The sequence below is a fragment of the Protopterus annectens genome, chromosome 8.part0 (genome assembly GCF_019279795.1).
Source record: "Protopterus annectens isolate FY-2018-M chromosome 8.part0, PAN1.0, whole genome shotgun sequence".
Taxonomy (NCBI): domain Eukaryota; kingdom Metazoa; phylum Chordata; order Ceratodontiformes; family Protopteridae; genus Protopterus; species Protopterus annectens.
The window spans coordinates 55,315,939-55,328,603 of record NC_056741.1 but is presented as its reverse complement, the minus strand read 5'-3'; the positions used below and the strand labels follow the sequence as shown (position 1 = coordinate 55,328,603).

Below are 12,665 nucleotides of genomic sequence, written 5' to 3'. Positions count from 1 at the left end.
TTTTTCATTTTCATTAACTCTGCATTCCATGAGGGAGCATTTTAAGTGGGAAGGACAGGATTTCTCTGATTCACGGAAGAGGCTTAGGGAATTCTTGTTTTTACCACAGCATAGACCCTTGGCTATATCTCCTGTTTTGGATGTTGTTCAAGATGTTTTCTCGGAGGCTTCCCTTAATCCAGATTCTTTGCCTCCTGCGCCAGTTAAACCGGACAGGTATTACAGGGTGCCTGAGGCTCATAAATATCTGTATAAGAGTCCTAGGGCGGACCCAGAAACTATTAGTCAGGGGCCTAAGGGTGTTAGAGCTTCTGTTGTAAAGAATCCGGTTCCTCTAGATAAGGAAGCTAGAGCTTTGGATAGATGGGGTAAGAAGGTGTATACCTCTTCTACTTTAGCAATGAGGGCTTTAAATTGCCAGTTTCATATGTTGAAATATCAGAATTTCCTCCTTTCTCAGTTAAAATCTAAAGTGGATGCTTTGGCAGAGGGCATAGAGTGTAAAGAATTGCAGGATTTAGTACATGTCTCTGAACAGGTGGGTAAGCATTCTTTGCAGTGTGGTTTTGATGCTGTACAGGCCTCTTCTAGGGTGGCTGCCACTGGTTCAGTTCTTCGTAGGCACGCCTGGCTTAAGGATCAGAATTTGTCCGAGCATGTTAAAACTAGAATTCTGGATGCCCTTTACAGTCTGAAGTTTTGTTTGGTCCGCGTGTGGAGTCGGTTTTGAACAAAATGGAAGACAAGGCTAAGTCGATGCAGACTGTTAAAGATTTTTGGAGGTGCAACCTCCAAAGTTTAGTAGAAATTGGCCTACTAAGGGGTGGACCTACCCTTCTTCTGATTCTCAGTCTAGTGGTAGATCTAGTCGTGGCAGGGGCAGAGCTCACAGTACATTCAGGCCTAGAACTTGGAGTTCACCTGCACAATCTGCAGGTGAGGGCAGGGGCCAGTCCTTTTGTAAACAGGCCCAATGACCTGCATTTTCAGCTGCCAGATTCTTCTTCCCTGGCAGCTCCTTTGGGAGGAAAGTTAGCACTCTTCAAGCAAAACTGGCTTTTAGTCACCCAGGACAAATGGGTATTGGACATTATAAACCGAGGCTACAAGTTCTATTTCCATACATTGCCTCCTTTCAAAGGCATGCCAGACGTTCCTCCTCGGCAAAGGATAGAGGCTCACAAGCAGATTTCTTTACTTCTTCAAATAGGAGCTATACAGCCAGTTCCTCTGTCAGAAGTGGGGCTAGGATTTTATTCTCGCCTGTTTCTAGTACCAAAGAAAGGGAACACGTGGAGACCAATTTTGGATTTATCTATCCTCAACCCTTATCTGGACATTCCAAAGTTCAAGATGCTGACGTTACAACAGCTTTTACCTCTGTTGGGAAAAGATCACTGGATGGTAACTCTGGATCTCAAAGAGGCTTATCTTCATGTTCCTATCAGGCCCAGTTGCAGGAGGTACCTGCGTTTTCGGGCTGGAAATTTACATTATCAGTTCTCTGCATTGCCCTTTGGCTTATCTACTGCGCCCAGAGTGTTCACAAAGGTTCTGGCTCCAGTGATGGCCTTTTTCAGGTTGAGGAATACAGATTTATCCTTATTTGGACGATTGCCTGATTATTGCACAACACAAAGACGAACTTCTGCATCATCTACAGTATGTGATGGTAGTGTTAAGATGCCTAGGGTATTCTGTGAACGAAACAAAGTCCAGTCTAGTACCCTCTCAGGACATGTGCTTTCTGGGTGTGAGACTGAATACAGCTTCCCAGATGGCCTTTTTGACCCCGGACAAACAAAGAAGCCTTTCTATTTATTTTCATCAAATGTCTCTACAGTCCAGGCTGACTGCAAGGACAGTCCTTCAAGCATTGGGGTTCATGGCATCTTGTATTCTGGTGCTTCCCAATGCCAAACTGCATATGAGGAAGCTTCAATGGTATCTCAAAAATGTATGGACACAACACTGCCAAGATCTAGACACTGTCATTCAGATAATACCTTGCATTCAGAAAGAATTTTTGTGGTGGGCTCAGGAATGTCACCTAAACAAGGGACTCTCTGTGACCTGACCAGAGGCGAGTCAGATTCTAACGACAGATGCCTCGGACAAGGCTTGGGGAGCACACCTCAATGGAAAATGGGTGCAAGACACGTGGCCTGTCAGACTTCAACATTTGCATATCAACTTGAAGGAGATGTTAGCAGTCCAATTTGCATTGATGGCTTTCAAGGATTTACTTCACCCAGGACAGGTGTTGATTCAAACAGACAACACTACTGTCATGTGGTACATCAACAAGCAAGGGGGAACCCATTCTTACCCTCTTTGCAGGCAAGCGATGATTTTGTGGGAGACTGCTCTCAGTTTACACCTCAATCTTCAGGCAAGGTTTCTACCAGGAGCACAAAACTCCTTAGCGGATGTGTTGAGCAGACAAATTGTGGATCCTCACGAGTGGAAACTGGATCCTCATGTGTTTCAAAAGTTGACAGTGTTATGGGGACTCCAGACATAGATCTGTTCGCTTCTCCACTAAATTACCAGTTGCCAAAGTTTTGCACAAAAATGTTTCATCCCACAGCTTGGAAGGTGGATGCTCTATCATTCAGTTGGAGCAATCTTCATGTCTATGCCTTTCCACCTCTGCCTCTCATCCCCAAGGTACTCCTGAAGGCCAGAATAGACAAGCCATCCATGATTCTGATAGCGCGGATTGGCCTCGACAGCACTGGTACCCACTACTGAGGAGTTTGGTGCAGAGTCTCCTTGGCCTCTGCCTTTGATTCCGCATCTTTTGTCTCAGGAGGGCAATCACTTCCTCAATGTCAAGATTCAGTCTCTGCATCTCACAGCCTGGCATATTCTGTTTTAGACCCTGGAGGGTCTCAGCTTCCACAACAAGTTTTGAATGTTATTTTGGAGGCCAGAAGGCCTAGTACAAGGAAAGTTTACGCTGATAAATGGAGGAGATTTTTCTTTGGAGCAAAGCGAAGGACTTTGATGTTTCCAAGCCTAATTTAAGTGTTTCTCTTCAATATCTTACTGAGTTATTGGACAAGGGTTTGTCTTTCTCCTCGATAAAGGTTCATGCTGCAGCCATTTCTGCTCACTATGACTGTGACCCTCCTTTATTTTCCCATCCTTTGTTTAAGCAATTTCTTAGAGGGGCAAAGAACATAAGACCCCCGTAGAGCTCCTACTCCTGCTTGGGATCTCAATTTTGTGTTGGAAAAGCTTACTCTACAACCTTTTGAGCCTGCAGCTACTGCCGAGTTTAAGTATTTATCATGGAAGACTGCTTTTTTGTTGGCCATTACCTCTGCAAGAAGGGTTTCTGAATTACAGGCCCTTATGGCAGTGGAACCTTTCCTGATTTTTCATAAGGATAGGGTATCTTTGCGTACTAATCCTTCCTTTATGCCTAAAGTGGTTTCTAGTGTGGCCTTGAACCAAACTATTCATTTGCCTACATGCAAACCCCCAAAATAAAGGGGAGAAGATTTTGCATACTTTGGATATTCACAGGCAGTTACGTTATTATTTGAGCAGAACCAAGGGGTTCAGGCAGTCTCAGCAGTTGTTTGTTTCTTTTGCTTTGGGTTCTCAGGGAAAACCTGTTTCAAAACAAACTATTTCTAAATGGATTGGGTTTTGTATTTCTTTCTGTTATTCCCATCATGGTAAGGAGATTCCGGCTGGAATCAGACCTCATTCCACTAGAGCTACTGCCACTTCTACTGCCTTTCTAAGGGGTAGCCACAAAGATATTTTGGAAGCAGCCACTTGGAGTTCAGTGCATACTTTTCCAAGCATTACCACCTTCCTCTTTATTCTAAGTCTAGGGCTGGATTTGCCACTGCAATATTACAGGGCATTTTAGCAGCCCCTAATGCTTTATGATTTTGCCATCCTCCCTTTACCTCTGCTTTGGGATTCTACCCATATGTAAGGACTGCAGCAATGTGAGATGAAGAACATAGTACAGTTTTGTACCTACCATAAATGTAGATGTTCAAGATCCACATTGCTGCAGTCCAATTTACCCTCCCTCCTTCCCCTCTGTAGTTTGGCATGGTTATATGGTTTGGGTGATGGTTGTTGTTGGGTATGTTTTTGGGAGGTATCCTGTTTTTGGGCTGTGGCCTTTCTTTTTAGGGCCTTCTGACATCTGGGGCAAGAAAAGACTGAGGATATGACGTCGGTCATGCGCTTTTATACCCTGACGCTCTGATGTCAGATCTGAGCGCCCATGACCGACGTCAGCCTAATACTTTGGTATTCGGGCCGACCGAGGACAGCAGACTACCCATATGTAAGGACTGCAGCAATGTGGATCTTAGAACATCTACATTTATGGTAGGTACAAAACTGTACTTTTTCTCATCCACTGCTAAGACAGTTTCTCAGAGGGGCCAAAAACATAAGACCTCCAAGGAGACCTCCAATACCTGCATGAGTCCTCAATTATGTCTTGGAAAAACTCGCACTGCCTCCTTCTGAGCCAGCCAATACAGCAGAGATAAAATACTTATCATGGAAAACCGCTCTTCTCCTAGCAATAACTTCAGCAAGAAGAGTCTCAGAGTTACAAGCACTAATGGCTGTGGAACCTTTTATTTTCCATCAGGACAGGGTTTCTCTAAGGACAAACCCAACATTTATGCCTAAGGTAGTGTCCAGCATGGCTCTTAACCAAACCATACATTTGCCTACCTTTTATCCAAACCCACAATATAAGGGGGAGAGACTTCTGCGTACTTTGGACATGCACAGACCGCTAGTCTTTTACTTGGACAAGACTAAAGCCTTCAGAAAGACTGAGCAACTCTTGGTGGCATATGCTGCAGGTTCGCAAGGAAAAGCCATTTCAAAGCAGACTATTTCAAAATGGATAGGCCACTGCATTCGTTTCTGTTATTCACAACATGGCAAATCAGTCCCCAAGGACATTAGGCCCCATTCTACCAGAGCAGCAGCCACTTCAGCAGCCTTCCTCAGAGAAATACCAACCAAGGGTATTTTGGAGGCTGCAACATGGTCTTTAGTGCACACTTTTACAAAGCACTACCATTTACCTCTCTATTCTAAATCCAGAGCAGGCTTTGCCTCTGCAGTTCTGCAGGGCCTCCATAGCCACTCCAAACTCCATTTAGGCCCAGCCACCCATCCTCAGCTTTGGGATTCAACCCAAGTGTAATGACTGCAACAGTGAAACACGATGAACATAGTACAGTTGTGTACCTACCATAAATGTAGATGTTAGAGTGTATTCACTGTTGCAGTCCAGGTTACCCTCCCACCATCCCCCTTTTTCTTTGCTGGGACTTATCTATACCTCTCTATTCTATACAACCTATGCGGTGTATTTGCTTGTAGATCCAGGTTATGTGCATGCTTTTTTATGATTATAATTTTTACAGCCTACCTTTTTGGGGGCACCTGACATCTGGGGCAAGAAAAACTGAAGAAAATGGCGTCGGCTGCATCTTTTATACCCCTGGCGCACTGACGTCAGGGAAGAGGCGACAGCATCTGACGCCAGACCAGGACTTTCGAATTCAGGCCAACTGCGGGTAGCCTGCCAGCAGGATAACCCAAGTGTAATGACTGCAACAGTGAATGCACTTAACATCTACATTTATGGTAGGTACACAACTGTACTTTCTGTATGTTTGATGTTTTCAGCTTTCGCTGATTAAGGTTCGATATTGGAACATTCAAAGTTTTGAAACTTCGATGTTCTAATATAGATCCGTATAATGATATATTTAACAAGTCTGTGCATTGGAATGAACAATAATATGCAGCTGTAAGGTGTTTTTATTTATTTTTTTTTTTTACTACTTTCTTTTTAATTTTGCTAGTATGGAAATGCGGTTGAACCAGCAGATCAGGAAGGGGATCTAATGGGAACATTCCAGTTGCAGAAAAGGCAGAAATGTTGTCTGGTTTCACACCTTAGTGCTTCTTCCTGCTACACACTCTTTTCAAAAAATGTTTATTCTCTGGGTGTTTTTTTTTTTTTTTTTTCTTTTTACAAACTGATGCATTCATTTTATTTATTTTTTTGTATTCTAATTGGTTTTATTGCCTTTCAGAAAGAAGATGACAACTCTAGCATAGGAGACCCACCAAAGAAGAAGCCAACCCGTCTTGCTATTGGTAAGAGTGCTCATACCTACTGCTGTCATTTGCTGTTTAGGGAGGCTGTTACACTGTGGAGGGGAAAGTATGATTCTCCTTAAACTACTCCTGAAGTATTCTTGGCTATGTGATACGTCCTGCCAGGCTCTCAACAGCTGGTCAGCTTCCAAAGCTTTATGGCACCTACCACACGCACTAGCCACTGCCCTGCATGAGGGAAGCAATCTGTGGCAGGGCACCCAAACTTCTTGACTAGCACTTCTACAAGCCTGGGCAGACAAGTAAACCATTAGGGATCTTCTACCACATCATCAGTTTTTGAAAACAGTGTTTCTTTTTAGTCAAATTGTTTGAAGCAATATCTGGGCTTTAATGGTTGTCACTTAGTTTTACCTCAAAAACCCCTAAATATGTTTTTTTTTTTTTTTTGTTTTTTTGTTTTTTTTTGTTTTGTGAAGAAAAATTGAGCTTTTACCTAAGATTTTATTCTTGGGGGACTGGACCTTTGGTTTTGGGGGTGGTCTTTAAAATATTTTACCAAAAAAAACTTTAAAACTCTGCCAGATTTCTTTAGCGAGTCCATTAACCTTTGCATACCTCTTTTCAGATGCCACTTTTGAGGAAAAATGTGATGTTTTATGCAAGAGTGTTGAGTGGCTGAGGTTAGTGTGTTTGGTGGTTGAGGTGCATTTAGTGACAAAGTAATTCTTCTGTCAGGAGGTAACCTAAATTATTCTAGGCTCCGCTGTCTGCCTTTTACATGGGTCTCAGTAACACTATTGATCCCTCCCCGAGCTGCAAGAAGGAAAAAGGTTATCTGGTTGGCTTTGTTTTTCTCTCCAGCTTCCTCTTCACCTCAGTCGTTGATGGGCGACTTTGCTGTTGCCATCAGTTGTCTTTGTACTCTTTATTTTCCCTCTGTCCCTCTGGTGTTGCTCCTTGGGATGCCCCTAAGGACTGGAAAGCTGGTATGTCCTCTGCAGCGGTTTATCTGCCCTTTTCAGGTAGGTGCAAGCCACCCTTGCTGGCATCAAAGGGACCAGGGATGCACTTTCACTAAGCTGCTTTTCCAGGGGAAAGAACCTTCCTTTAAGCCACTGCTTTCTGGAGGGATGTCCCAGAGAAAGGAAACGTATGAAGCTATACATGTTACCCCTGTGAAGCATACAAGTAAGACTGGCTGGGCTTTAAGGATGTATATAGAGCCTTTTGATCTTTACATTCTGACTCTCCTTGTATAAAAAAAGGAAAAGAGTTTTGTCTCTGATACCGGTTCGCAGTCTAAGGGACAGGAATTTTGTCTTGTTTTTCCTCTAGAAAGAATGAAAAATCTGATTCTGAGGAAAGTTATTCCGATTTCCCTCTTGAAGAGTTGTCTTTTTCTGTTACTGTTGTCAGAATGAGGAAATTACTTCAGTGGGAACAAAGAAATACTTAAATGTTAATGAAGAAATGAATGGTTATGGGTGGGTTTTCCTTAACCTGCAGCGTTTCCTCCTGTGTTGCCAACCTCGGAGGATATGTAGTCTGCAGTCTGACTGCCAGTCAGCCACCTATTCCAAGAAAGTTTGACGAATTATAAAGTGGTGCCACACTTCTTTTTTGTTTGTTTTTTTTTTTTTTTTTTTTTTTTTTTTTGTTTTACTAAACCCACTTCTGCCAGACACCTTTCACATATGTAGCCTCATCTCTTTTGCCAAAGCCTCAAACCCTCCTAATACCCAAATTCCTGCAGAAAGCAGCTCGGTTGAAGAGCAAAGTCATCTGCATTGCACCTTACTGGCCTCGACAGATTTGGATTCCCTTCCTTTGGCCTCACTTAGAGTATCCACCTTGGGATTCTGGATCCAATTCCAGACCTATTGTCCCACCTTTTGGGCATGGTTCACCCGGATATCTCGAGCCTCAAACTAACAGCATGGTTTCTCCAATTGCTTTAATAGCCAGACAGCCAATGCTGTTTTTCCCTGTCCATTCTATATTTTTATCTTTCCATAAACTTTCTACTAGAAAACTTTACAGAAGTAAATGGCAAAGGTTTATTTGGTAGAGCAACTTCAGATTGACCCCTTCTCAGCTCCAATTTCATCTGTTCTAGCATTTTTGGCAAGTATCGTTTAGTGAAGGTGCTAGGTCCTCAACTATGAAGTCCAACTAGCAGCAGTCTCTAAATTTCATGTTAGATTTCAAAATTATTCGCTGGCTTCCTCTAAGCTGTGCAAAGCCTTCTTGAGAGGCACTGACCACCTAAGATCCCCTTATAAAGACCCCACTCCACCTTGGAATTTAAATTTGGTACTGCAAGCCTTAATTCAGTCTTTTGAACCAGCAGCTAAATGTGGTCTTAAATTCCTGACAAGGAAAACCGTCTACTTGCAATTACTTCTGCTATAACAGTTTTAGAACTTGTAGCATTATCTTCTAAGCCTCAGTATTTGATTTTTCATAAGTATAGGGTAATGTTACATATTAATGTTCTTTCCTAAGGTGGTGTCAGAATCCAGCATCGACCGATAGATTAACTTGGCAGTACTGTTTCCTAAATTTGCAAATAAAGGTGAAAGTGTTGATAGACAGTTAAGTTTTTCGTTGCACAGAACAAACGAAGGTAGAAAGGCAGAGCTGCTGTTTACCTCCTCTACACGTACTCATTGAATGAATCTGTTGCAACGGTAACTAGCTACATGGCTTAAGAGCTTCCATGGACGATGTGTGTGCTGCAACTTCATCAAATCCTCATACCTTTAGTAGATGTGGTCTCGAGGGGAAGAGCAGTCTTTGGCTCAACCGTACTCAGGAATATCCTTTATCCTTGGAGTCCACCCAGGATTTTAAGTTGCTGGGGACTCCCATTAGTTGAGGAATGAATGAAAATTGACAACCTCCGATAAAGTTATGTACTCACCATAATGTTCTCTGTGTTGTCTATTTTCATTCTTCATAAACTCCCCACCCACCAACCCCCAACGTTTTTAGTGACTACCTTCTGGAGGAATGAGAGGCTTCAAGGAAACGACTCCTTTTTGCTGAGCCTCTGTTATGGCATATCATAGTCTTCCTGTCGAGCAGCAAACCAGATCTGAGAGATGTTGGGGAATTAGGGGTAGGGAAGGTGCTTGAGAGTGTTTTTTTTTTTTTTTTTTTTTTTTTTTTTTTTGCAGCCATGAGCTAGTATAACGGCAGAGTCTGATCTGAGGATTGGATCCGAACCCATTAGGTGAGGAAGAATGGAAATGGACAACACAGATGGACCATTATGGTGAGTACATAACTTTTTTATTTATTTTTTTATGCCCCAAGTTGTTAATGAGTTGTCCCTTAATCATGTCTTCATTTGCCCACTTTTGCTCCTTTCTGCAGTCTGCCAGTGAGAGGGTGCTGCACACATTGGATGTTCATAGACAACTCAGATTTTATTTGGATAAGACTATTAGGAAATCTGATCAGCTGTTCTTTTCATACTAGGTCCCTAGGATTAGTTGTATCCAAGCAAACTATTTCTTCTTGGATCTCACAAGCTATTCCTTCTTTTTATTATTTTCATGGTGAGACCCTTCCTTTTCCTGTTAAGGTTCATTCTACTAGGGCTGTGGCTTCTGGTGTTTTTTTTTTCTTTTTTTTTTTTCTCCAAGGGTTTGAATACTAACTCTGTTCTTGAGGCAGCTATCTGGACTTTTCTGCATACATTTACCAAGCGCTACAAGTTAGATGGAATCTGCAGAGCTAAAGCTGTTTTTGCTGGGGCTATCCATGTCTTCCTAGAGGGGCTGTGCTGGTCCTTCTCCCAAGTTTCTTCCTAAACTTTGGCAATGTGCCTAATGTAATGAATATTGCAACAGTGATGTGGAAGGACATAATACAGTTGTGTAAGCTCTTAGCATAACTGTAGATGTCCTTCTCTTGACCGTTGCATTACTCACTCTCTCCTTCCACCCCCTGGTCTATTTCTCTTCTGGATGTACTAATTACCTCTTTTCTTTGGATGTACTAATTACCTCTTTTCTTTGGAATGACATTCCTACTGGGGTTCTCAGATTTGAGGATGGGATGTCCGGGTGTCACTTTTATGCTGTACACTACATGAGGAGCATACGTGTGACATGCGCCATATCTTAAAACAACCTCACCACTTTGGTATAGTGGCCAGATGTCAGGCTGCCCTTGGCAGGGGCTCCTTAATGTAGTGAATATGCAACAATGAAGGGGGACATCTACCATTTATGATAAGATTTTATACAACTGGAGTTATGCTGGAAAACAGCATTACTTATTGCTCTGACCTCCACAATAAGAGTATCCAAGTTAAAAGCTCTCATGGTGAGACATCCCTGTGTTGTTCTTCACAAAGATAAGGTTACTTTGAGAACAAATCCTTCCTTTTTATGCCAAGGTTGTTTCAGACTTTACACTAAGCTAGAGTATTCAACTCCCTGCTTTCTTTCCAGACCATAAAAGCAAGGGAGAAAAAAATCACTTGGATGTCCACAGGCAAGTCGGATACTAAATTCTAAGGAGAAAAACTTTAGCTTGCTGATCAGCTGTTTGTCCCCTAAAAATGTCTAAACAGAGATTCTGAATGGTTGGTTGTTCCATACTGTTGGGTTTTTGATGTCCTATTCACATATGGCAGTATTCTGGACTCTTGGGTTTCCTCCTCTTACTACCCAAATGTCTGGCCAGTATTCAAAAGCTTGCAATCCCTGCTAGTTGCTTGGGATGTCTGATGTGGCTAGAGTGGTGTGGGCCATAAAAGTGATGTCTGCACGCAGCAGACCTCAGAGCTTCTCTGCTGCCAGTCGAATGTCAGCTGTTCCTACCATACTGGCCGTTGGATCATCCAAGTACCCCGTTGTGGACATTTTGTTTTTCGGGTCACTGCATGCTTGTTTGGGTTCATGTCATCCAGAAAGGGCAAGTGCAAGTGTGGTTGCCAGATTCCCCATAAAGATGTCCATGAGCTCTGCCTTTTTTGTCTGGGGCTTACGCATGGTCGCAAGGCTTGCCCCATTTGCCAGGCCTTTGTTCCAAAAGCCCTGCGTAGTAGATTGCACGCTTTGAGCATCTATTTTGAGAATCGGCTCCTTAAACACTTAGCCTTGGGTATGGAGAGGCCATCCGGTCAGCCAGTCAAGCTGCCTAAGAAAAAGGCCAAACCTTTAGGCCTGACCCTGTAGCTGCACCTCCGCCACCGGACATCCCTACTGTGTCTGATGGCCTGGAGGAACGATCGGTTGCCTCCGATATGGGTGTAGCTGGTACCGATGTGGAAGCTGCAGAATCCAGAGTGGAAAGCATGTCCTCTGAGGTCTTGCAGACATTGGCTTCCAACGGCAAGGGGGAACCTCTGCTTGCACCGACCACCCAGGCAGATCCTTCCACTACAACTCTGCTGGCAGACACTTGGCCTACCCTGACCTAAATGCTCGCTAGGCCTTTTCTTAAAAAGAAGGAAAAAAGAAAACTTTTTTTTCTCCCCGATATAATGCCACCCAGATTGGCAGGCTTTTTTCTCAAAATCTGTTTAATGCCTTCATGGCTTTAAGAACTGCTACTCCTTTACCTTCCTCAGTGGCTCCTCATGTGATGAGCCCTGGAAGTGGAGGAATCCTGTGATGCTTCAGAAGATTCACTTTCTTACCATCTCCCAGATGTTCATCGTGCATACAGCTGCAGTCCTTACAGATGGGTTATCCTGCCGTCAGGCGGGTCCTCGGTCAGCCGAATTCCAAAGTCTAGGTTCGGCGTCGGTTGTCATTGCTTCTTCCCTGACGTCAGTGCGGCAGGGGTATAAAAGAGGCAGCCGACGCCATTTTTTTCAGTCTTTCTTGCCGCGCGGTGCCCGAAGCAGAAGCAGTTCGCAAGTGCCGGTCGGCCAGCTTCTGAGATTTACGAACAGTATTTCAGCCGAAGTCTTGTTTAAAGCCGAGTACTCCGTTGGGGGAAACTTTTCTTGCCTCAGACCGATGTCAGACAAAGTTAATAATTGCATTTCTTGTGGGAAGCAAATACCGCATAAGGATTTTCATTCTTTCTGTATACCTTGCTTGGGGCCAGACCACGACGTCTCGGCCTGGTGTTTTTGTGCTAGGTTCAGCAAGCGCACTATTAAGCGCCGGGCGGAGTTCGCCCTTCATTATTTTGGCAAAAAATTTAATTATATCATGTCGTCGGATACCCCGACGCCAGTTTTAGGGAAAAGACGCAAAGACAAGGACCGACATCCGAGGTCCGCACCGAGTACTGAGACCACGCTTAGGCCGACTACAGGTTCTCCGGTTCTCAGCGAGGCGCCTACGCAGCCCCTGACTACCGATGAAACTATTTTACCGGTGCCTTCCGTACCCGAGGTCGCAGGCTCCTCTGTCTCCATTCCCACTGCAGATACCGACGCCACTCTTGGCATGGAAACCGAAAATTTAGTAAGGCCTGCCAGTTCTGAAGGCGTCTTCAGGCCTACCACCTTCTCTGTTAAAGCCTTCACTAAGTCTAAAGCTACCATCAAAACTAAAAAA

At 43.7% G+C, this 12,665-nt stretch overlaps 1 protein-coding gene across 3 annotated transcripts in view; it reads left to right on the top strand.

The window, feature by feature from the left end:
• The window catches only part of USP5 (ubiquitin specific peptidase 5), a 2,313,977-nt gene that overhangs the window by 246,751 nt on the left and 2,054,561 nt on the right, over positions 1-12,665 (top strand). For all 3 annotated transcript variants that reach the window (XM_044079605.1, XM_044079604.1, XM_044079606.1), the window contains exon 3: positions 6,108-6,171. In XM_044079605.1, coding sequence (XP_043935540.1) covers positions 6,108-6,171 — 64 coding nt within the window. The remainder of the gene's footprint in view (positions 1-6,107; positions 6,172-12,665) is intronic.